Below are 26,949 nucleotides of genomic sequence, written 5' to 3'. Positions count from 1 at the left end.
TTCAAATCTTTCAAGGCATCTTGTAACATTCCATGATGAGCGGAAGAAGTTTGGATCAAATCCCAAAGGGATATCTTAGCAGGGGTAGCTTTAAGTTGTTCTATGAGATCATATTCCTTACCAAGAACTTGTGAAATACGAGGAGCTTGAGGAAGAATAGGTTGGGAAGGAAGAAGTGAAGTTGGGATAACTAGAGGAGGATTAGGTTGCCTATTGTTTCTTGTGTTATAAGTATGGGCAACCGCATGATAACTCTCTCTAGTTAGTTGCTTAGCATACTCATAAGGGCTCTTAGAAAAATAACCTCCTTGCACAGTAATAATAGGTTTCTTAGGCGTGCAAAAAGAATCATTATCATAACCACCTTGAACCACTAAGATAGGCTTATTTAAAGGTTGAGAATTTTGAGAAGGACAAGCACCTTGGACAATGAAGAGAGGTTTGTTAGGTGTTTCATTCACATGTATCAAATTGATTGAGGATGGTTTAGAGGAATGAACAAAAGTGTTGGAAAAATTATTGATAGTCTTCTCTTGCACTAAAATCTCATCACGAATTAAATCAATTTTAGGAGAGAGACAAGGGGTAGGCATTGACGTCCTAGTAGGAAGAAGAAAGGTCATATCATCCTCTATCATCAAATGATCTACATGGGGAATAAACTCTCTAGGAGAAGAGTCAACATTACTCTCTAAAGTCTCACTTTTGAGAGGGAGATCTTTGAAAGAGATGTTAACCATCTTGCTTTGAACTAGGGTATCCTTATGAGTAGAACCAAGTTGAGGAGAGGGAGATGCTTTTTTAGAGGGAGAATAATTGATATTCAAGGAAGGTGAGAAACTATCAAGGGAGAGAGAATAATCTACACCTTCTTCTAATGGTTCATCCCAAATAGTGAGGTTGTTGAAAGGAATGTTTGAAGTATTGTCAATTTCGGGAGAGGTGATAACATTGTTTATTAATTCCTCATCCTTAGGAGGGAGAGCATCAATAGATGTGTTAAACTCATCCTCTTTCCTCAAAATATTTTCAATATGATCTTTATGGGAGAGAGATTTAAGGAAATTGCTTATTATTTCATCTTCCTTCTCTAAGGGATGCTTATGGGTAAGACAAACTTTAGGAGAAGGGTAAGCATTTATCATTAATTCATCATCTCTAGTGGGAATTTTGTTGGAAAAGGAAATGCCATCACTAGGAAATGTAGGGATAATGTCATCTTCTTGCACAAAAGGATCCTCATGAAGGGAGTGTTTTTTAGGAGGAACATGAACATATTTCTCCAAAGATTCATGCTTAGGAAGGAGATCTTTGAAAGAAGTGTTCATAACCTCTTGTTGCACTAACATGCCCCCATTGGAAGGACCAACTTTAGGAGAAAATAATTCAATGTCCATCAATACCTTTTCACTTAGAGAGGCATCATGGAGGGAAGGTGAAGTAACATTAAGAAAGGTGTTTATGATATCATTCTCTTCCTCTAGGATAGCTAAATAGGAAGGGCACATTTTAGGAGAATTATCAAGATCACTCTTAAAGACTTCATCCTTAGAGCATGGGAGAGTCTCAAAGGGATTGGTAGAAACTCTTTTAGGCACTAAAATGTTGTTATAGATGGGGGGAGGTTCTTTAGAAGAAGGAAAAATTGAAACAAGGGAAGCTAACCCATTATCACATCTATGAAATGAATGCATCATGACAATAATTTTCCTCTTTCAAATGATAACACATGCAAAATAGAAGGAAATGTTTAATGCAAGCGCTTAGAATGTAGATTTAGAAAAATGAAATTTATGATTCAAATGAGTTCCTAAATTAGATTTGAAATTATTGATCCAATTAAGCTATCCACAAGTTCAACTTTGAATTGAAAAATTAGGGTTTTAGCAAAAATTTCCTCTAAATTTTTTGAATCTTGCAAGAAATTAAAGCTTGTGAATACAAATTTGAATTTGAAATAGCATAAAAACTCAAATTTGAAAACCTAAATCAGAATTAGAGAAGATTGGAATTCACGTCGGGTTCACCAAAATGTGTGGGAGAAAAAGTGACACTAAGCAAACAGACCCTAATCTCACTTTCAACCACACATTTGTGGAATACGAAAGAGCCTAGAGGTATCACACAATTGGATACTCCTTTTTGTGGAAGAGAGAGCCACGGGCTACCTATTAGGATTTCTATTCCTTTGTTGTAAATGATAGATAGAATGATGCAAGTTCAATCCCTAACCCCAAAATGCAAGTATGAACTAATAACAAGATTGCAGAATTGAACTTAAACAATGGAAAGCTGTAAACACAAGGACAAGACAAGAATGCAAATGCGTACCTGGAGTTAAAATCTGAGTGAAAATGTTCGGGACGGGGGCGCGGGCGCCACTGTCCTGATTCTGCCCCTGAAACTGCTCCGGAAACTACTGTTTTTGCACTCTGGAAAAGCTGTCAAAAATGCTGAAAATGTTGTCTGTCAGGAGGACCAGGGCGCCCAGCGCCCCTGTCTTGGTAGGACCAGGGCGCCCCACGCCCCTGTCCTGGTCTTTTTCTTTGAAATTTGGTGTGAAGTTCGGTCTCCGTCTGCTTCTTTCGGATCTGTAACTTGCGGTGTCGTCCGAGTCCCGAAACCTGCACTTATATCTGAAAAGGGTATGGGCAGCTATATAGGGTTTTGCCTTAGTCAAACCCCCGCTTCGGTGATTTCCACCTCCACGAATAGCCAAGTTGTATTGTAAAATGTATTGTGTGTGTAGACCTAGTGTGTGTGCAAGGTCCTTAAATGCAAGAAAGCAAACTAGAGCAACCTAGAAAGTAAACCCTAATTGCTTGTAAATGATAATGTAAATACTCTAAATCAAGATGCAAAGTGATCTAAAGCATGAATAAGTGATATATTGAAGCTTATGCAAAGACATGAAAACAACATGAAATCATACCCAACCCCAAGGGAGGGGTACAAGCCAATCTTCAGTCGGTAATCTCCTATTGCTCTTCAATGTCTTCCAAGCCCTAAATGGATGAATGAAATTGATAAATTCTTGATAGAAGGATATTGAATGTTGTTGAAGTCTTCAAAGATCTGCTCTTTCGCTGCATATGAGGTCCTTCCAAGCCCAAAAATCGGATCCTTTCAAATGAAGAAAGAGAGCTCTTATATAGGAAACCCTAGGTCTTAATTTCAACTTTTGGCCGACCTAGAGATTGAATCTCCTGCCAATTTCTTGGGGTTAAGCTTTATTTTATGATTGGATCGCGCTCCTAAAATTTTGGGAAAAATGTCCGGGACCATGTTGCACTCCGGGCGCCATGGTCCCGACAACTTTTCACCAAATTTTCAGGACTATCGGATATGATGATTTTAGAGAGAATCCCAAAGTTACAGGTGATTTCGAGATGTTTTGACCCCCGAAATCAAGCCCCCAAGTTCAAAATAGGACCTAATTAGGGTTTTTGATTAAATGATGTATTGGAGGAATAAAATGAAAAGGGCACACTTTAATGAAAGGGCCCAACTTTATGATGTAAGAAATGATAAAATAGGACCTTAGACCTAATTAATTTAATTAATTAAGTGCTAAAGGGGAAATGCAATGCAAAATACAAAATGCGCCAAGGCGGGTGCTAAACTAGGTGTGAAATTGTACCACCCTAGCAAGTGCGTATAATTTACGACACTACATATACATTCAATAAAGTTAAAATCAAAGGAGATACCGGTAAGATCCCTTATGAATTATGATTTGGTTATGTTCCTAATGTGATATATTTCAGAGTATTTGGTAGCAAATGTTATATCAAGAGAGATGAGGATATAGGAAAGTTTGATGCTAGAAGTGATGAAGGTATCTTCTTGGGATATTCAACAAAGACCAAAGCCTACCGGTGCTACAATAAGAGAATGAGAAAAGATAGTGGAAAGTGCAAATGTGAAGGTGGATGAGAACCTTGAAAAGGAGATCAGAGCATGTGGTTACGATGATGGACAACATGTTGTTTTAATGCTTATTCAACCTAAAGAGCCTAATCAAAATGATCTGGTAGAGACAGTTAATTCAGATGTTCTTGTTGCTGGTGAAGGAGTGCTAGAACTTGACAATCTGAACAATCAAAAGACTCTAAGGTATGTAAGACTGAATCATTCTGAAAATTAGATCATTGGTGATAAGAATAAAGGTGTAATGACTAGAAGAAGGTTAGTTGCTGAAGAAGTATGTTTGATTTCTAAAGTTGAACCTAAAGATGACGTTGAAGCTTGCAAAGATGAAAATTGGATGAGAGCCATGGAAGAAGAACTAGATCAAATTGAGAAGAATAATACTTGGGAACTTGTACCTAGACCTAAGGATAAAAATGTTATTGGTTCTAAATAGGTATTCAAGAACAAATTGAATGAAACCAATGAAGTTGTTTGAAATAAAGCTAGACTGGTTTGCAAAGGATACTCACAACAAGAAGGAATTGATTATGAGGAGACTTTTGCTCTAGTTGCCAGACTTGAAGCTGTTAGACTGTTGCTTGTTTATGCTACTTATAAAGATTTCAAGGTATATCAGATGGATGTCAAATCTACCTTTTTGAATGGTGATCTTGAGGAAGAAGTCTACATTGAGTAACCTGATGGATTTTCATTATCAGATGATGGAGACATGGTTTGTAAATCGAAGAAAGATCTTTATGGATTGAAAAACCCCCCTAGAGCCTGGTATGCTAGAATAGATAAATATTTGTTGAAATTGGGATTTACTAAAGGTGTTGTTGATAGTAATCTGTATTTCAAGATTGAGAATGATAACATCCTAATTGTTGAAGTCTTTGTTGATGATATTATCTTTGGTGGTGATGATAACTTGAGCAAGAAGTTTGTCGATGATATGCAGAAAGAATTTGAGATGTCTATGACCTGTGAGATGAAATTTTTCTTAGGTTTACATAGATTTCACAGACTAGAAAAGGTATATTCATATCTCAAACTAAGTATGTGAAGGAATTACTGAAGAAGTTTGGGTTAGATGACTCCAAACCTGTTAGAACTCCTATGGTGATTGGCTGTAAATTGTCTAAGAATGATGAATCTCCTAAAGCTAATTAGAGTTTACACAGATCTATAGTTGGTGGATTGCTATATCTTACTCAGACTAGACAAAACATTATGCATGTTATGTGTATGGCTGCTAGATATCAAGTTGATCCGAAAGAGAGTCATGTAATTGCTATGAAGAGGATATTCAGATATCTAAAGAGAATCATGGACTATGGTTTATGGTATCCGAAGAATGACGATTTCATGCTATGTGCCTACACTAATGCTGATTGGGATGGTGATGTTGATCACCAAAAGATCACTACTAGTGGAGCATTCTTTTTGGGTAAGAAGTTAGTTTCATGGGATAGCAAGAAACAAGATTTAGTGTCCTTATCTATTGCCAAAGCTTAGTACATTGTTGATACTAGTAATTGCACTTAGGTAGTTTGGATGAAGCAAATGTTAAAAGATATCAGAGTTATTTATGATGAGCCTACTGTTATATACTGTGATAATTCCAGTGCTATTAACATGTCAAAGAATCCAATGCAACATTCAAATACTAAACATGTGTCAATCAAATATCACTACTTGAGAGAGAAAGTCAGTGAAGAGAAGGTGAAGCTGGAGTATGTATCTACAAAGGAACAAATAACTAATATTTTCACTAAACCTTTGCCTACATATTCATTTGTCTATTTGAGAGACAAGTTAGGGGTATCCACCCCTCCTGATGAGAACTAGATGCATTGAGTTGCATAAATATGGTGGATTTTAAAGCTTTATCTTTTTATCTAGATTGGTGAGTTGGTGTTGCTCCCCGGTGGAGTAGCTTATTGATCTGGTTATGTATTTCAGGGGGAGAGAGATTCACGTCTCTGTTTTTTGGGGAGAGTTTGGCTATCTATTTTGAGATCTTTGGCATTGTTTTCAAAGAGGGAGAGAGAGATCATGTGAAAAAATGCTTTATATATCTTGATCTTAGGGGGAGTCTGCTGGAGGTTGTTGGAGATATCTTCTTTCTTTGCATTGATTGTTTTTCACATTCATATGTTTCCATCAATTCCAAAGGGGGAGATTGTTGGATATTGTTGGTCATTGTTGCTGCTAGGATATGTTGTTGTCATTGATGTCAACATATTCTCATGCATTGTTGATTGGGAAGATCTTATGATCCGGTTTGTTGTTTTGTTTTGTTGATCACTGTTTTGTAGAATTAGGTATATCCTTCGGTATATTATATTGTGAACAAATCTTGTGTTGAACTTTTGGGATATTGCTTGGGATGGTCTTGTGTATCTTCATTTCAGATGGATTGTGATTTGGTGCTCCGCAAGTTATCTTTCTTTGTGATAGTTGTCGATTGGTTGTGTTCTTGAGCTTTCTGTAGTCACATAAATCTGTCCACTTAATTAAATGAATATTTAGTATTTATTTGATTATTTAACCATCAATCAATAATTAATTAGATTTAAAATTTAATTAATTCATCTTAACCCTCTTCTTCTATTAATTAAATAAATTATTCAATTTAATTCACTTAACCAAATTCAAACCATTAATTAAATAAATAAATCATATTTGTTTAATTAAATCTTCTCTCACATTTAAATAAATTAATATTTATTTAAATCCCCCATAATCCCATCTCTCACATTTAAATAAGTCAACATTTATTTAAATCACCTTTATCCTCCACCCACTTGCATTTTCCTACAAATGCAAGTTGCACAACTATTTTAAATAGAAATTATTTATTTAAAATTCTATTTATCCTCACCCACTTGAAACCTTTAATGGTTTCCCTTAAAGTCTTCAAACTTAATGGCTTCCTTCTAGAGTCTTCTCAAGCCTTTAATGGTTTCCCTTAAAGTCTTCAAACTTAATGGCTTCCTTCCAGAGTCTTATCAAGCCTTTAATGATTTCCCTCAAAGTCTTCAAGCATTTAATGTTTTATCTTCCTTTTTCTCATGTAAATAAATTAAGATTTATTTAAATAAAATCCAAAATTCACATTCACATTTAAATAAATTAATATTTATTTAAATATCTATCCAAATACAAATTACACCGTTTAATTGAAATAAATGATTTTATTTCAATTGAAAATCCCAAAATTCCTCCCACTTGCATTCTCCCACAAAATCCACTTGCATGCCTAAATCCCTTCTAGATTCTTCTAACTCCTTCTAATTAGCCTAATCCTATCCTAATCATTGTCACATTCCTAAATAAAAGGAAGCCACTTCTCAAAAACCTCCAAAGTCTTCAATAACCATTAAAGGCTTTATGTCTTCAAATGGTTAACCTCTAAAGTCTTCCAAACCATTAAACACTCTTACATAACCATTTATGGTTAACTCACATTTTACCTTTGGTTAGAGACTTTCCTCTAACTTAACCATCCTTTTGACTCATGGGTCTCTTCAAAACATTTATATCTTTGACTAAGGTAACCATTTAACCCTTGCACATTCATTTATCCCTTGGATAAAAAGAATATCCATTAACCTAACCCTAACCCAACCCCCCTGGGTAACCATCATGTCCCCTCAAGCATTTAATGCTCCTTATCTCTCCTCTCAAGCCTCCTCATGGTGACACTTGTCAACATGGGACTGGGTTGAAAGTCTCATATAGATTGAATATCTTTCAATCCTAACCCTTGTTAAGATTTCTCAATCTTAACCCTTCATTTCCCCATTTCTTCTATAAATAGAACCCTTCTCCTCAAGCAAAGAAGAAAGCATTAGAGTATTGTTGTTATATTGGTATTAGCATAGAGCTTTTTCATAGCATCACTATCTACACTTGCATAGCATTTGCTTATCATATTCAACCATCTTGAATCTCCATATGGCATCCATGGCTAGTGTTAAAAGCTGAGAGCTACACTCATGTGGAACTTGGAGAGGAGAGGAACAAGGGAGGAGCAACTATGAGCATCTTGATTAGCATTTGGAGGAGTATAATTTATCTATTCTATGTTTGTATGCTTTCTATTTCATGCTTAATATCTCTCTTGATATGCCTCTTTAGGATAATCTTTTGTTGCTAACACTAACGTTTGTTTCTTGTGCTCTTGTGTGTGTTGTCATCGAACAAATTTTCTAATCCTTTTTGCAGAGCATCACTTTCAAATGTTGATCGATGAAGATTTGATAAGTGGTGTTGGTGCAGTTGTTCCTGATAATTCTAATGTGTTTGGTGGTGTTTCCTAGACGTGTTCTATTTGTTTTGGCAATCCACATTAATTGTTGTGTGAGTTTTTGATGGTTTAGACTATGAACCGATGATGATTTCCATGTTATGTGGTTTTCCTGGTGGAGTAGCGTGTTGCGGTTAATCTTGGAGTGATTTCCGATGACATTGTGCATTTGGGAATTTGTTTTAGGACCATGTTATGCTATGCAAATCATTATATTGGTCTGGTGGTCGATCTTTGTATCGTGTGATGTAATTTTGTAATTGAGGGTTGAGGGTTTAGTTGACCTTGTTATCAAGGTTGATGATTTGTATATATAGGTGATATATTCATGCAATTTAGGTGTCGATGTTAAGTCTGTATTATCAGAGAGAGGTTTATGTGTGAACAAGTGATTTATCCTTCGGTGTTAAGTTTGAGGAGAGATTGGTGTTGTAGAGCAAACATCTGTGCTTAACTGAAACTGTAATCAGGCATTTGGAGATGCTATTCTTTCAGTTCATTTCTTCTGGATTGTACTCTAAATCTTATTGTAAGTCAGTGAGACTTCCCTGAGGGTTGTAGCCTTCCGGGCCATTATCATTTGAGTGGTGAGCTTTAGGCATTGTGCCTAAATGCAAGTGCATTCCTCGTTGTAATATTGTCACATACTACTGTAGAGTATCATTTTACTATGGGTAGGTACACACCATGGTTTTTCCCTTATCTGGGTTTTCCACGTCAAAATCTCGGTGTTGTGTGTCGTGCTTTCAATTTGCTTAGCTGTCTTATTACTGTAGTTTATCAGACCCGTGTTTTGTGTTTAAGTTTGGTATTTCGATGAAGATTGATTCACCCCCCCTCTCAGTCTTCCTTCCTGGCTGTTGCTAACAGTTGTGTGATCTCCCTTTGGTGTCTTTTATAGTGATCATTCATTGTTTCCTGCAATGGTGTTTTGGGTGGTCAACCTCTACATTGGTGTGGTGGATTCCCTCATGGTTTGCAACATTTTTCATGACTAGTTTTTTGGGCTCCCTTGCCATTTTTCTTGTTTCCAATGACATCATCTATCTCACATGTTTAGATTGACTTCAATGGGGTCGTACATGCATGTGTTCTTATTGTCATGCTTGGTTGCTTTTTGGCAACATTGTATTGGTTTGGACACCAATTTTTACTAATAAACAACAATCCATCCTTTTCTAGCAGCCTCTTTTGGTGATTGAATGCATTGGTGATTGACTTTGTTGGTGTTAACTTTAATAAATCTTGGGAGGCTTCTAAATTGCATGGCATTTTTTTTGGTTGTGCTAGGTGTGGTTAATTTTGTTATTGGTTAGCATTGCTCTTTTTTGTTTCCTTGGCATGCATTTTGTGCTCTCTTGACCTACTAGTGACTTTGGTGGGGTTATTTTTATGTCTAACAACCTCTTCACATGCTCATGGTCTCTCATACATATTTCAACTTTTTTGGGACGTTGGTGTTTTTTTTTTGCTTTTCGAATATTCAGTGCTTTTTTATTGGCAACTCAAGATTGTTTTTTTCGCCATTACTCTAGCATTTTGAGCATCTTTTGCCTACACTTAATTGTTTGTAGACATAATAAGATAATGTGCCACCTTTTGTGTATGTTTTTTGGGGGGATTTTGCACATTTTGTTGTGCCATATTAGTACTTGTCGTAGGCAATACTATCACATTCACTGAAGCCCAATCAATCAATTAGTTTGCACCAATCTTTTTGCTTTCAAAATAAACTTGGCTTTTGTAAAGTTGAGATTTATGTTTTTAAATTTAAGATATTATAGAAATTATCTATCTACACTATGATTGGTTTAAAAAAATTGGTTTTATAGGAGCAATTTTTTAGGAATGATAGACTTTTTAGGCATTTTAAAAAAGAAATATTTATTTTAAATATATATTTTTATTTTTTTATTATTTATAATATTGTAAATAAAATATTATTTCTATATATATATATATATATTAATAAGTTTTTTTAATCTCAAAATATAAATAATAATAAAACCACTTATAGGGATTAGATAAGTTTAAATTTTGAATTAAATAAAATTATTTTTAAAAAAAAAACCTAATTATTATATATTGTTTATAATAATAATTTATATATCTTTTTGAAATCATTCTTAATTATATGTATTTTATTGATATTCAAAATAAAGTACATAAGTTGTAGTATCATTTATCCCACATCACAAATAAACATTGTCAAAATTTACTCCAAATCGATGTCCATAGTTTGACAAAGCATCAACCAAAATTCTACTCCCGCCTACTAGCATTCTGCCCTATACACCCATTTATATAGTTTAACAGTTTAAAACACGTAAAAGTCAATCAAGTAACTACATAAACAAGTTTTAAACCAAAAAATAGTATTTTTCTTTTCATTTCTTTCTCACTACTTTCAAAGGCCCACTAAGCCATTGTTCTTTCATATCGAATCTTGCTTCTGGTTCTTCCTCCAGCCTTGCCTTCCTCTTTCCTTTGGATCGCTCTCATTCCTTTTCCCATAGGTAATGAATCAACGAATCCCAAATGATATACACTTCCACCCGATGCTCATCCTTATTCATCCCCTACACCCGATGAATAAATGACATCAACTGTTGCAGAGTCTTCTCATCTATTCCATTGGCTACCTTTTCAAGCACAAACCCTGCCCCTGAAATTGCCCTTTCCAACATCGAATGTAGACCATACAACCAATCATTTTCCAAACAACCCTTCAACACCCATTCAACATCTTCTTTACATCCAACCTCCAACCCCCATATCCCCACCATTGACACAATGTCTATATTCATCCTATACTTGTGTTTAGTCATCCAAAAATCTTCAACCAGAAGGATTTCCTTTATTTGAATAAAAATATCTTCATCAAATTTGAAAAGATTTTTCAATCTTTTCTTAGTGACTTTGCCCATAAATGCTAATTGTTGCCTTGGCATAATCAAGGAAAAGGTGGCCTCCATATTAAAATGCAGTCACCACCCATCCTCAATTGTGAGCACCAAGTGCTACCTATGTCACATCACCCTGCCATCACACCCTTTCATTAATAGCTTGTGAAAACAGTGACATACTATTCCAAGTCAAAGATTGAGCTCAAGATTACGAAAATCTTCCACCGTACTTTTCAGACCATCATCAAGAGTCACTACCCATTTTAACAACTTGCCCATCACGTCGTTCCCTAATCTCATTACATGCCCAACTTCAAATTCCTCAAAAGTTTCTAATAAATGCTTGGTAACAATTATATATTTATTCAAATTCCAAGCATGTATTTCACCCTTTTTTATTACAATAATAATAATCAAGAAATCTCCTTCAAGTTGTATTTTTGAGAAGCCTATTTTTTCTCCATTTTTAATGCTTCAATAGATGCCCAAGCCTCAACTTCATTGTTCATTCTCTCTACAAGTTTTGAAGCTCCAATTGCTATAATATTGCCTTCCCAATCTCGTGCCACAAATCCAGCTCCTAACAATTCTGGGTTACCCTGTGAGGCCCCATCAATGTTATTTTTATACCATCCTTCCCTCGGCTTAGACCACTCCACCATCTTCACCTTCTTAGATTTTGGATTAGCCCAAGCAAGTGCCCCATTAACAAGCCAATTTTTTAATCATTTTCATATATACAAAAATTTAATAATCTTTTAATCATAAATTTACATATTTTTTATTAAGTCATTCAAAAAATGTGTATTTTCACTTTTATAATTGTAGTGTCGTAAATTGTACACCCTTGCTAGGGTGGTACAATTTCACACTTAGGTTAGCACCCGCCTTAGTGTGTCTTGCATCTTGCATTTCTAATTTCCCTTTAAGCATTTAATTAATTAATTTAATTAATTCTAAAGTCATATTTCATCACTTCATACATTATAAAATTGGGCCCTTTACCCTAAGTGTGCCCCTTTTTATTTTATTCCTCCAATAAATTATTTAATCATAAACCCTAATTATGTCCTATTTCAATCTTTAAGGCCCAATTTCGCATATCAAAACACCTCGAAATCAGCCGTAACTTTGGGATTCGCTCTAATATCATCATATCTAACGGTCCTGAAAATTTGGTGAAAAGTTGATCGGACCGTGGCGGGAGTGCACATGGTCCTCGACTTTTTCCCCGAAATTTCGGGAGCACAATTCTATGATGTTATAATTCTTAACCCCAAAATATTGGTGGGAAATTCAATTCTAGGTCGGCCTAAAGGCAAAATTAAGTCGAAATTAAGATCTAGGGTTTCATACATAAGTGCTCTATTTCTTCATTTGAAGGGAACTAAGAACTATCTATCAGATCTATCTAAGAATCTAAGAGCAGATTTTTGGAGCACAAGGAGCCTTCTATGTATTGAAAGAGAAGCCTATGTGGAGTCTTCAACAATATTTAACAACATTTCATCAAGCATTCATCATCAATTAGGAGCCTTGAATACATTGAAGAGTAATAGGAGATCTAGTGGCAATATCTCTCCCTTGGGGATTTGTATGTGTAGACGTATAAAAATGACCATATTCCTAAATGAATATTTTATGTTCATTTCTATGTTTAATTAAATCCAATTTAATTAAATTATCCACATTCCTCTATTTAATTAAGTAAATTACTCAATTAAATTCACTATACCATTTAATAGGATAATTCATTTTATTCAATTAAAGCCCCTATCCACTTTTTAATTAAATTAAAATTTAATTAAAATAGTTATCATAAATTAAATAAATCTAATTCATTTAATTGCAACCAAATTGAAATAAAGCAATCTATTTTAATAAAACCTATTTTCCCTCACCCACTTGCAAAATCCTACACCTCCCACTTGCATACATAACCCTCTTTCTAACCTCTTCTAGATTCTTCTAATCCTAATCAATTAAACCAAAACCCATCCATTATCCCTTTCCCCTAAATTTGAGGAGGTCACTTCTCAAATTTGGAGTAAAGTCTTCAAAATGCATTAAAGCCTTTATCTAACTTGTTGAATGCCCCCAAATTTGGAAGGACTCTTACAAAGTTATCCACAAAGTCTTCATAACCATTAATGGTTAACTCAAACCCTCTTACATGGTTAAAGAATTTCCATAAACTCAACCTCCATCTAACCCAAGGGTCTCATCAAGCATTTATTGCTTTGACCATAGTTATCTCTTTAACCTTTCCACAAGAGTTTATCCTTTGGGTAAAAGCTTTATCCAATGGATAACCTTAACCTAACCTTAACCTTAACCCCTAGGGTAACCATAAGGTCTTCTCAAGCATTTAATGCTTCTTACACCTCCTCTCAACCAATATTATGTTGACAATTGTCACCATTTCATTGGTGCAAATTGCAAACATGGATTGATAACTTTCAATCCTGACCCTTGATTAAGCCTTTCAATCCTAGCCATCCATTGCCCTATTTTTGCTGTAAATAGAGCTCTCATTCCTCCATTTTTCAAGATCCAAGACTTTAGCATCTCACTTATACTCAAATCCATTCAAGCTTTCATATTTTATATACTCATCATTTAGCTTCTCTTTTAAATCAGGAATTAATCTAAATATGCTAATTTAGAGTATGTTCCTTATCATATAGCTTAAATCATGAACTAATATAGTATGCTAGGATAGTTTTGTTTACTAACCTTGTCATCTTATAGTTAGTTTATTGCATTTGTAGCATCATGCATAGCTTAGGATGCATCTCATATTAAATCAACAAAAAACATCCCTCGTTCTTGCATTTGCCATCCCTAAACCATTTTGCTCAGTGATCTGAAAGCAAAAACATTGGTTTGAGGGACCGTGCAAGGTAGAGAACCATGGAACCAACCTTGGGAAGCTGAGTTATACTTCATGACTCCATAGCTTGCACCAAGAAGACCCGTGGGTGTGTGAGCAAGGCTCCATAGAGCTCCATTTTCCACATTTTGAGTTCTATCGTCCCACTTTTCCCACATACAGTATGATTTCATGTTATTTTCATGTCTTTGTATGAGCTTCTTTACATAAATTTGCACATTTACCTTCATGATTTAGATCATTTAACATGTTTGGTTTGAATCATTTCCATTTGCATTCACATTTACATTTAGGGTTTACTCTCATGCGTAGGGTAGCTCTAGTTTCTTATCATTTAGGATCTTGCATGCACACAAGGTTCTAGCACACACATTTTCAGTACATTATCAACTTTTTGTGGAGGTGGAAATCACCAACACAGGGGTTTGACTAAGGCAAAACCCTATATAGCCACCCAAACCTTCCCTTTTCAGTTGCAGGTGCAGGAACAGGTACCCGAAGACAATTTTGGATCAGGAAAAAAGAATCAACACCACCCACAAGTCTCAAAAGTGCAAAAAATTGTCAAGGACATGGGCATGGTGCCCTAGTCCTACCCAGAACAGTGGCGTGGTGCCATGGTCCCTCCACTTTCAAGTGAATTTTAATAGGTTGCAGCCTTAGGACCTTCAGATTTTAGCCTTTCAGTTGCAACTCTCTGTCAGATTCTCAGGGATAGTGGCGTGGCACCCTGGTCCTGGTCAATTTGGCTTAGTTTGAAGCATCAGGTACACATCCAAAATCCTCCCTCTTTCATGCTTTCAGTATATCAGTTTCAGATCTGCAAGTTTATTCAATTTCAAGTTCATTTGTGCTTCATTCTTTATCTCCTAGTCTAGTTGATCATTCAAACCCTAGTTTTTCTCATCATTTGCAACAAGAGGAATAGAAACCCTAAGAGATAATGCTTGGCTCTCTCTTTCTCACAAGAAGTAGCCCAAGTGAGCTATCTCCCTAGGCTCTTTCGTATTCCTAATGTGTTGGCAAAAGTGGGATTAGGTCCTAGTCACCCGATCTCACTTTTTCCGCCTCCACAATAATTATCAATAGTTAATTTATTAAGACCAATAAGAATTAATATTACATAAATATACACTATAAATTAATAATTAAATTTTAGATTAATTTTATTATTATAATTATAATTATATAGATTTTTTAAATTAAATTAGGATTATGCTATTAAGAAAATAATATATTTTCATTATAAATTTGTATTAAATTATAATTATTTATATTAATTTATTAATGTATAAGTATTTTTTTTGGTAGGTAATAGGCCGAAGCCGTAGTATTTTGTATTAATGTATATATATATATATATATATATATATATATATAACAGTTGAAGTGTTATATATATTAATATTGAAATAGATTTACAAAATATTGCCATTGCAGCTGATGAGAGAAGTTTGTGAAAATGTTATAGTTAATATTACATAAATATAGTTATACGAATATAATTTTAAAATAACAATGATTCAAAATTATAATAATTAAAAATTAAAATAAATATTTTTATTACAATTCAAAATTATAATAATTAAAAAATAGAATAAATATTTTTATTTCAATACTACCACGACAAGTACTCGCCACTATGTGGTACTTGTTTTGTACATGCATTGTATCATAAAGTGCTACGAGAGGTTGTGTAGTGCCTTTTGTTTTGCCATCACACCTTTTTCAAGTGAGTGTCCCTCCACAATGACATTGAATCCTAGTGGTTCTTGTCCCATAGGTGCATGCATTGATTACATACCCTCAGTTGCATGTACTTTCTTGTGCATATTTATATTCTCCTTCATGCACTTCTTGGTGACTCACAATTTCGATGGACCTATCATCTCTCTCCCTTGTCAACATTGTTGGGGGAGGGGGTTCTACTCTTGGTGCTAATACTTCCTTGGTCTTGCTTTGGAGTGATGCATAAAGTATTTGTTCCTATGTACTAGTCAAATGTAGTGGCTATATTTTGGTGAGTTGAAGCTTTTACCATATAGACACTCTTTCATTTCCAATTTTGTGGAGGCAACCTTCTATTTTCGGTTGATCAATGTTCTTTAGACTATTTTCACCTATTTTTTTCGACTAGCAGTTTACTCTTGCATGGTTGAGTAGTGTCATTGGGCTAACTAATGCAGATTCATTTGCCATCTATATCTTTGACTGATAGATATTTTTTTGTTTTCCATCTAATCATTGTTTGAGTAGTGTCATTTGCAACACTCATGCAGATTCTTGTCTTTTTGATCATGATCATCATCTTGGTTTTAGAGAAGGTTCTTCATTCAACACTATAGCAGTTATCATTCTACAATTGTTTGCAACTTCTTTGTGCTTCGAGGATGTTCTTCATGTTCTTGTTCTTGTGGGACATTTTCTTGGAGCCTTCTTAGTCCTTCATTCTCCTTTTCTCTATTTTGGAGATGAGTTTTCTCCCACTGGGTTTTTCTCCTTTTCTCCAATTGTGAGAGATTTTGTTTTGTACATGGGTACCTCATTAGGCCTTTTATTGCTGGGAACCATTTTTGCATGTTTCATGCATTCACATCTAGAGATTTTAGCTTCTCCCTAAGTTGCACTTAAGTGGGGGTGTAGAAAAATTAGTACTTTAGGACTTAAGCTTACTTAGGTCATGTTACTTTTGGTGTCTCGAGTCATGTGATGAGGACACATTCATGATCTGGTCTTATCTTCACCTAGGGTTTCTCTAAGGTTTCTTTTTGTTTAGTTTGTAGGTTTTCTTTATAAGCATTAATTGTAACATTATTATTCATCTTATTGCATAAACAATATGATTCATTTTTTTGGATCAATTGTCTTTTGGCCTTCATAGTCTTGTTATCTCTCTTGTTTTGTGATAGGTGTTTGATTGTAGGTGATCTTTGGGAGTTGTGGTGTCGAGGCATCAACTCCAATAGTATTTAGTAGGTAAAGACATCTTGAAAAGATCAATGCCATGTGTTGTTTCATTTAGATGGACTATCAAGGTTCTTGTATTGACATATTTGTCAAAGACTTCTTTTTTCTTTTATATATCTACATGGTTTCTCTAGTCAAGGTTTTCCATGTTTGGTGTATTGTGAAGCTAAATGAATCCATGTACATGGGCAAACAATTGATGTTGTCATTTATATATACTAACAATATGTTTTATAGAGGAGCTTATCTATTACTTCTTCACAAAAGATTGAAACCACTAATGAAAACATGTGGATGTTGTATGTGGGTTATTAATTATGTTATCTATGTGTTATTTGTTATTGGAGTTGATGCCTCAACCCACAACTCCCAAATAAGGATACCATGTTGCTATGTTGCTATTTAGTATTGCCATTTAGTATCTACAACACTTATTGTGAACAAGAGAGTGGGCCATCAATATTTGATTGATCATATTTGAAAGCTCTTTGTGACAATTCTTCCAATATGAGCATGTCCTTCTCAAGGAAGAGCCAAAATGCATTAGTTGTTTAGCCAATTGAATGTCAAGCAATTATTGTACATGGAGATGAAGAATATCAATAGTGCTAGTATACAATCCTCAATATTTTATTCATTTATAATTAGAAAGGTTTCTAATATGTTTTTCATTTTTAGGTTGATCCTAACAAGTCATAGATCTATTTTTTCTTACCACCATATATTCATTTTCAACATGAATGGTATGAAGCATGTTTGAAATGTTTGTACTTACAGTATTGAAGAGTTGTGTTAGCGAGTCAACAACTATTTCGATGAATTTGTAGAATGGGTCATATTTGATCTCATACTACAATGTGGCCCACACACAACTTCTACTTGCTTAGAAATCATAATGGTTTCCTTGTGTATGGAATCTTAGAACCATTAAGACATCCAAGTTTTCAATTTTATGTGGAAGATATTTTGCTATTATTTTAATATCTCATGGAACACTAGTTGTGTGACCACTATTTTTGTATTGCACCCCAAGAGTATAGGTCACTTGCACTATTAGGTTTATTCATTCTATGAGCATCTCTTCCAGTTAGGTTATATTTTTTAACCCATCTAGTTGTTTCCTTGGGTCCACCTAATTAGATGTTAAGCATCAATCCATGTCTTTCTCATGAAAGTATTTAATAACACACATCCCAACTAATGATAATGTATCCAAAGCTTAGGGGAAAGCACACTATGGAATCGTCTAACCATCCATATGTCTCCAAAATGCAAGCATCAAATGAGACTAATAGAAGCTCTCGTGAGCATAACAATTAGACTAATATTAGCTCCTTTCGAGCAACCACACTAGAAACCTCCTATGGAAGACCAAGAATCATAACTTATAAATCCACTTTTTTAGAAACCACTAGCACGCTAGAAGCCAACTATGGAAGATCAAGAGTCACAAATTAGAATTCCTTGATAGATGTCTCTTTGGGATTTAACTTGGGCCTATGCAATGAGAACTCAATGGTTCAACCAAATAAAATCAACCCATTGAACATATCATTTGAATTTTATTTCATTTATGAATAAGTGCATATGATTCTATCAAGATATAAATATACACGTAGATGGGTGGACACAAGGTCACATGCCATAATTCACATGGGTAGTGCTCGAAAAGCAATTAAAACAAAAATAAATAGTTGCTAAGTGGCAAGAGCAACACCATTGAGAGGCAGCGGAACGTCCCAATCGTCTGATTTAAATTATATATATTTTTTTAAATTAAAAATTGATTTAAAAATATATTAGTAATATAAATATAAATTAAAGACATTAGATTTTCACAGTCCATAACAATAGTCACAAACACTTTGTAGTTTTAACTATTTGATCCGTTTTGTTTAAATCACACTCCCTAATGCATCATCAAAATAATAGAAATCCTATTTTTCATCTAAACTTATCCATGGCTGAGTTAGGAGGTGCATAATGGCAGAAGTAAATTTAATTCCCCATAAAACATCATTATTTGTCTGCACTAAAACTGTTGGAAGAGCAGTGTCCAACTGCCACACGTCAAAATACGATTTGCCAAAAAAGTAGTAGCACCAGCCTCACTGGATAGGGCTACCAATCTCGCGTTTAATGTTTTTGACATTGTAATGAAATGATTGGACCAAAACCAGGTGTTTCAAGTATTTCAACAATTTAAAATAAGCTGCGCCTTCCATGTGGATGATTTCCGATTCCATGAGGAGGGTTTTAGTTATGAAAATTTGGGGATTGCAATAAACTTGCTTTCTTTTGCTGACGCTCAGATATCTGGTCCTGAATACGGATAAGTGAGGGTTGTTCGCTGCCTCAATTTGACACAAAGATATGTATCAATTTTCCGGTAAGCCATCTCACAGATTTGATTGTTTGTTTGTCGGAGTTCATCAGAATTCCAAAACGTATATCTCGTCTAGTTTTTGTTTTTAGCCCCTCTCCGATTCAAGTGTCTAGATTGAATTATGAGGTTTTTGCTCTTTTTGATATTCTGGTCTAACTTCTAGACTTCCTCGTTATGGTAGTCTCTCGAAGTTAGTTGATTTATTGTGAAATTTTCATAAATGTCAAAGAACGAATTCTGTATGAGAAAGATCTTCGTTTGATTAATTTAACTAAATTTTTACCTGTGGAAATTTCGAAGATCGAATTTGTCTGGTCTAACTTCTGTGCCCTTTTAATTGATAGGGCATAGGGGTTAAATAAATATAAGTAAAGTTGTAACTGTGGAAATCTCAAAGATCGAATACGTATGAGAATTGTTCCGTTTTCAATAGAAAAATCCCCTTCGTGTAATAGGATCTAGATTATAGAAGATTAATGTAGGAAAATGTTTAATCTGTGAAAATATTAAAGATCAAAGTATGTACGAGAATTGTTCAATTCAATAAAAGTGTCAGCCCCTTCTGACATAAGTTCATTCGTGTTATAGCGTCTTGAAGTTGGAAGACAAATGTAAGAAATTTTTTATCTGTGAAATTCGCATAGATCAGATTTTGAGACTTATTTTACTTGATTGAAAATAAGAGCTATAACAAAGATTGAACTGTGAGAACTATTTTTCAGTCTATAACAGATAACAACCATTAAGTTTTAAAAAATTGAATTTCAGCGTTGTGTTTTTAAATTTTTATTTATTTCTTAAACATGTTAAATGAAGGTTCTATTAGTGCCCTCTCCCAGTAAAGGAAAATTGCATATGACAACCACCGGAAAAAAAGTGGAAGAAGCCGAGATATTCGAAAGGTTACAAAAACGAGGCACCTGTCTTGCTTGAAAGAGAACTTAAAAAAACTACAAAAAACTTCCACAATCTTACGAAGAAATCCTCACATAGGCCAGCTCAGCTAGAGCTACCCAGAGCCTCATCATCCGTAGGAATCTTCTCGATGAAATCAAGGTCTTCATTCTAATCTGTTGTAAACCATGATTAATCTTAATCCGCTTATGCTAAAATCTTGAGTGAGATTTAAAGTTGGGAAAAATGATTTCTTTCGCTTGAGTGGAATCTTTTGCCAACACTTGCCTTAAGTTCCATTCATCCAGATCATCACTAAACTTGGCAGTTGGCAGAGAATAAAGATTGGTCTACCTCAGTGTTAGCCAGCATATCAGCGACCATATTGTATACCCAATAGAAATGACTAAAAACAATCAAATCAAAATAGCTACACTGAAGGTAAAACAATGGTGATCTGCTGATCACAACCAAAATAATTATGCAAAAGCTCAAATTGCCTTGGTGAAATGGGAGGCAGGGCATCTATTATATAGATAATCTGAAGAGAGGTGACATTATGCCACCACCAATAATACAACTGCAATTATAAATTCATACAAATAATGGACTGCTACACCGATGGGCATTATTGCTGTCATACACAAGTGCCAGGTTTCATCTAAGATGTTGTTCAATCTCCGGTCTTGTAATAGTTTTTCAAACCATTGATCACTAAAAGGGACCCCCTTCAACCTCCAACATTTGGAAACTAGATGCAGTAGCCAATTTGATCTTTTCTAGAGCAGCCAAAGCTTCTGCTTCACTATTAGATTTGGAACCTAAAAAGAAGGAAGCCCCTTTAACAAATAAACTAGAAGACGAGCAAAACACTGCACCCGTTCTGGCCAGGCCTGAGTTACCTCCAGCTGCACCATCGAAATTCATTTTATAACAATCAATTTTAGGCAGTATCCAAGAGGGTAAATTCAGCTTAGAGATTTTGTTGATAACTCCTTTAATAGGAGAAAATTTGGTTTGATGTTAGATGAATGCATCATAAATTTTTTTCTGTAGAAATCTCAAAAATGTAATAACAGGAATTGTTTTATTTGATCAAGAATGATGCCTTCTGCTTTAGTTGTATGTAATTTTTTTTTCTAAAGAAAGTTGCTTTCTTTTTCTGAAAAAATCTTAAAAATTTAATAAGAGGAATTGTTTGATTTGATCAAGAGTGATGGCTTCAGCTTTAGTTCTATAGAAATGTTTGTTTATATTAATATAAGAAACTTGTTTTTTTTTTTTTTAAATTTCGAAATTTCGGTTTTTGTTAGTAAGTGTTAATTTTTTTTTTTTATCGGTAATTGGCCGAAGCCTGAATAGCTTTTGACTGGAGCTATGAACCAGTGGGGACACAGTAGGGGGCCCCATCCCCATTACATATCTTTGAATTATTATTATTATTAATATTATTATGTTTGATTAGATTGACCCAAGACCTTCCCCATCCTATGGAAGGCCAAGAGTCACAACTTAGAATCCCACTTCAGATGTCCCTATTGGGAATTGAACTTGGGTCTCCACAGTGAGAACCCAGTGTTTTAACCAATTAAGCTCAACCCCTTGGACGTTAGTAAGTGTTAATTATTTTTGAGAATAAATTTGAAATATTCTGTGCTGCATGTCTTGGTACATTCCTTGTTTTCTTTTGAACATAGTAGACCTAACTTCTAGACCTTTTCTCAAATTACAGAGTCTTGAAGTTAGATCGATGTTCAGACCAAAGTTCCAAAATGATGACCTCTGGAAATCTCAAAGATTTAATTTTTAGAATTGTTTTATTCAATTAAGATGAGTGATGTCTGTTCACATTTCTGGAAAAATCTGGGCTATTGAAACATTATCATTTTATGTAGGTCTAAATTTGAACTTAGGTGCTACATTCTGGACAAATTAGATCCAATTTCAGTGTTTAGAAATTACATAAATGTACCAAAATATTTACCTGTAGGAATCTCAAATATCTTATCACAAGAATTCTTTTATTTCTTTGAGGACATTGGTCTATGTTTAAATTTCAGGAACAACTGGTTTTACAAGGGAGTGTTTTTTTAATGGAGTTGAAACATGGGCTTAGATGCTGCATATTCTTTGGTAATTTTGAGGGTGATTTGTATAATAATGATTTCCCTGATCTTGGTGTCGAGCGAAGCATTATTCTTCCTACTGTTAAGTTTCTGTTCCTGGATTTACTTTGGATGAGTAAGATGGTGTTTGTTAGAAATTGTCTAAAATTTGGTTCAATATTTGACAAACTTAGCTATTTTGATGTTAAACAGAATGAACTCTTGGGCACAAACTGATGTTTGTTGTAGTTCAATAACGATCTGTTTCATGGGTTAAAGATGTTTGTTGGGAATTTATTTGTTACTTTGAGTTAAAGATCTGATAGGGTTTGTTTTTGCTGCAGAGGTGCTGAGGAAAGGATGATATTTACTTATGTATCAAGGTACATCAACTGAAACATATTCTGTCAGATTCTTCTGGAATCAATATTATTTGGGATTTTTTCTCTGCCGACTTAGTGAATATGCTTTTTGAAAACATAAGGATCCCTGCATGAAATATTAATATATCCAGTTCTGATCAAATTTGGAGTAGCATCTAATAGGAAATTCTTCTTGCTGGATACGTGGTGCTATGCAATAATTTTTACTCTAAAGAGGTCTTTTACCAATTCAATGAATCTTGATTTCATTCAGAACCTTTGGCTCCCAAAATTTGTATTAAAACTGAAGCAGGGTGCCGAAATTGAGACAATCAACAACTCTGGGCCGTCAAGTAACTATTATGGAAACACAGATAGCTGTAAGTCTTCTGGAGTAGAGTGTGGCATCTGGGAACAATTCTGGCGGCGATGGGAATTTAAGAAAGTTATCGTTCCTAAGCCAGAAACTTGTGGCAATTTGAAAAAAACAGAGCCTAGTAAGCGTCCCAAAGAGGGGATTGGTGACTGGCATCTTCCCTGGGAACAGTTCTGGCAGAGACAGGAATTTGGAAAAGCTATTATGCGTAGGCCAGAACAACGTGTCAATTTAAAAAAGCCAGAGCCTAGCAATTGTATGAAAGAGGAGGGATTTGGCGTTTGGTACCTTTCTTGGCCGGTAAATTCGTTTGCAACCACAAGCATCATTAGACCAAGAAATAATAGCATTAACTGTAATGGAAAATCAGAGATCAGGAAGTCTCAACAGAATAGGTGTCGGACCTTCAAGCTTGGTATTTGGGAGGTTCCCTGGTGGATAAATAAAAATGAAGTGGTAAGCATCTCCAGTGCCAAAAAAAATAATTCTAATGGAAGAGTATATAACAAGAGCCGACAGGTTTGGTTTCCTTTTGGGGGGATAAATCAAGCTGACATAGCAAGCATCCACAGATCAAAGAATAAGAACAATGCTAGAAAAATAGAGAACAGTAAGCTTCCAAGTAATAAGTCTTGGTTTGACAAGTTAAGTGTTTGGGATCTATTCCAGTCAATAAATCGAACTGAAACATCAAGCACCCCTAAATCATTTAATAATAAAAATACTGTAAAAATAGAAAACAAGGGCCAACAGGATAGGTCCCATTGGGTAGTTTTGAGGTGGATAAATCAAACTGAAACGGCAGCTATCCCTAGATCAGAAAAGAAGAGAAATGACAGAACCACAGAGAACAGAAAGTATCTAAAGGATAGGTCTCTGCAAGATAGCTTTGGTGTTTGGGAACTTTTCTGGCAGAAAAATGACACTGAAAAAGCAAGGTTTTTCAAACCAAATTGGAATGATGGAAAAATGGGGAACATCAAGCCAGTGCCAGACAGGTCTTCCCAGGGCAGAATTGGCGTTTGGGAACTTTTCTCGCAAATGTATCGGAGGGAAAGAGAAGTCATCCCTAAATCAGAAAAGGTTGGCAATAAAGAAAAATTAGAGACCATGAAGCCTCTGAGTGACAGGTTTAGTGTCTGGAAAGCTTTTTGGCAGATAAATCAAAATGGAACTGCGAGCATCTCTGGACTAGAAAAAAATGGCAATGAATTAATAGAGAACAATAAACCTCTACAGGATCTGTTAATAATTTGGGAAAATGTTCAACAAATAAAACTTCCATGGAATGCTAAACACGGTGAACAAGCCACAAATACTGAAACAAATGAGCTTGAATTTGAAACACTGGAATCTGGATGTACTATTCCTAAATTCACCCCTTACATGGCCACCGTACCTTGGCATACAGGTCCTAGGGCTTTTCTTTCTCAGATGTTTCCTCGGTATGGTAATTATTGTGGACCAAACTGGTCCAGTGGGAAAGATCAAGGTGGTCTTCTGTGGGATAAAAAACCGATTGATTGGCTAGACTATTGCTGTTACTGTCATGATATTGGCTATGATACACATGATCAAGCTGACATGTTGAAAGCAGATATCACTTTTCTTGAGTGCTTGGAAAAATCTTGGGGGTCAAATAATAAGATTTCTCGTGCAGCTGAAGCTTACAGATCAATGTGTATAACAGGTATTTCTTCCAGCTATTGGCTATTCTTTCCATTACATTATAAAATGCAGCTAACAACAAAACCATGTAATTTCCTGACTGGCTAGAGATGTTTGGATCTTGAAACAGGTCTTCAGACAGTACTTATACCCTACCGGAAGCAGCTTTTAAATCAAATGCATGCAAAACGTGTTTTGGCCCTTAAAGTTAATGGCCTGGATAGGCAACGTCAGTGAATGCTATTGAGGGGGCAATTTCCCTGGCTGATAATTTTTGAAGAAGAAATTGTTGTCAAGGCACTCCCTTTTCATTCGATGCTGATGATTTTCATGTAGCATACGAGTAGCAGCTATGTGAAGGAAGGGAATTCTCAGACCGTTCACTGACTGTATTCAAAGAAGTGCTAAACAGCTGTTAGTGGACCTGTCCCTTTGGATGAAATGTCAGTGGAAGCAGAAAGAATACAAAAGCTTTATCTTGGAAAAGAAAAAGCTACATGATGTTTTTCTTCTTCGAAATGTTTCATGTTATTTCAAAGTTGTATTGTTAGCTCTGTATTGTGTAATTTTCATTTCCGTTTTGTGGTTGCATTTTAATGATACTTAATCTGAGCAGTATTGAAATCTGAAGAGGATAAGTTCTTTGAATACAGGCATAAATATAATGGCTGGGATTCTTTGTACAGGTGAAAAGGATTTAGCTGTTGAGGCTTGAGATCCTGGTTCTATTGCAGTTCATTTATGAGAACTATATTCTCAGCACGATAAACTTGTCTATATTTTTATTATGGATAGTATCCATAAAATCTTGTTCATATTGTTCCAGTATCAGTCCTATACATTTATTTTAACTGTCCTATTCTCAGTACTTTAAATTTGCTTTTCTTGTTCCATTTTGTTGATTTTCTCAATGTTTTTCATTTTGACGGCATATAGATGACAAGACAGATTTTATATTCCACCAAGTAGTTGATATAATTGGCTGTTGGAAAGTGATTGATTGGATTAGAATAATTGTTATAAATTAAAAAAAGGTGGAGCAAAGTTTGAAACTTTGAATATGAATTGCAATTCACAGGTTTAAATGTCAGCCATTACTTTCTAAGATGGAAGTCATTCATGCAGGAAAGGAGTTTTCATATAGAAAACTTCTAGATTGCGTAAAGAAAAAAGCAAAATAAAGCACTAGAATCTGTCGAATGGGTGAAACTCCAAAATCTATGGATGAAACGATAGACTGATTGTTGGCCGCCATGTTGCTCCACCCAATAATACATCTCAAATCCCTTCCTCCATGCTATAACAAGCATAACGGGTAACTCGAGCAACGTTTTTACAAAAAAAAGTTGTATTCTTCAACTTTTCTAGACATGCCAATAATATAAAACTAGAGAATTTTACGGAGTCACTTTCACTTAAAGGCAGAAAAAATAACTCAATGGTTGTAGAAGTCAAATTCATACTAGCGGAAACATCCAATTCAATATTCTTTTCATGTCTTTCGCCATTTCAAATATTCTCTCTATGAGGGCAATCCATCATTTTTGGGAAATTTTAAATGTGGTGACAAATGAGTATCTGATAGGTTTTATGCAGGCCTTTTTTATTTATAAATTCTCATTTTTGGGTTTTTTTTTTGTCTCAGGTTCCATGACCAAGGGATGTGCCCGAGAGTTGTACTTAAGGCTTATTTGTCATGGTACCCTACATCTTTTAGAATTAGATCTATAGCACCCAATTCAACATTTTTACATTTACTTGTAGTCGAGCTCATCCCTAGGAAATGCCACCTCTAGAATTGGATGTAGTAGTTTACTTGATTCAACATTTTTACATGTAAACATACAACATTTTCTAGTAGATTTGGACAGGATTATCTATTATATAAGTCCAATGATTGACCACTTGGGTTCGTCACATCTAGCCATGTTAGCTTAAACCTTGGGACATAGCTCATAAAGAATAGGAGGGTGAACTTGGATCCCTAATATATACTTAACAACACTTCAAAGCTACCTTCATTATGACATGTATGACTAGGCTTAAGTGTATAACTATATTGTCATAAGTGTGACTCCTACCTTGAGGTATTCCCATGACTACTAAAAAATGCCTGGCTTGTGGGAATAAAACTATGTGTAGTCCAAAATTCCCTATTCCCCACC

General features: G+C 35.0%; 1 protein-coding gene across 2 annotated transcripts; it reads left to right on the top strand.

Moving 5' to 3' along the window:
- The first annotated feature begins 19,023 nt into the window (after positions 1 to 19,023).
- LOC131054637 (uncharacterized) lies at positions 19,024 to 25,686 on the top strand. 2 transcript variants are annotated; one of them, XM_057989189.2, is made up of 4 exons: positions 19,062 to 19,382; positions 22,334 to 22,480; positions 22,723 to 24,806; positions 24,915 to 25,686. In XM_057989189.2, the coding sequence occupies exons 3-4, from the start codon at positions 22,994 to 22,996 to the stop codon at positions 25,019 to 25,021; spliced, it is 1,920 nt and encodes a 639-aa protein (XP_057845172.2). In that variant the 5' UTR covers positions 19,062 to 19,382; positions 22,334 to 22,480; positions 22,723 to 22,993; the 3' UTR covers positions 25,022 to 25,686. The 2 variants fall into 2 exon arrangements, with proteins under 2 accessions (XP_057845168.2, XP_057845172.2); XM_057989185.2 differs by lacking the exon at positions 22,334 to 22,480 and having other exon boundaries at positions 19,024 to 19,382.
- Positions 25,687 to 26,949: the final 1,263 nt, after the last annotated feature.

This window comes from Cryptomeria japonica, chromosome 2 (genome assembly GCF_030272615.1).
Source record: "Cryptomeria japonica chromosome 2, Sugi_1.0, whole genome shotgun sequence".
NCBI classification, from domain to species: Eukaryota; Viridiplantae; Streptophyta; class Pinopsida; order Cupressales; family Cupressaceae; genus Cryptomeria; species Cryptomeria japonica.
This window is presented reverse-complemented; position numbering and strand designations above follow the sequence as displayed.

Coding starts and splice junctions, on each gene's coding strand:
- LOC131054637 (XM_057989185.2), top strand. CDS start 22,994: ATGAATCTTGATTTCATTCAGAACCTTTGGCTCCCAAAATTTGTATTA. Junction 24,807..24,914: donor CAGATCAATGTGTATAACAG/GTATTTCTTCCA, acceptor ATCTTGAAACAG/GTCTTCAGACAGTACTTATA.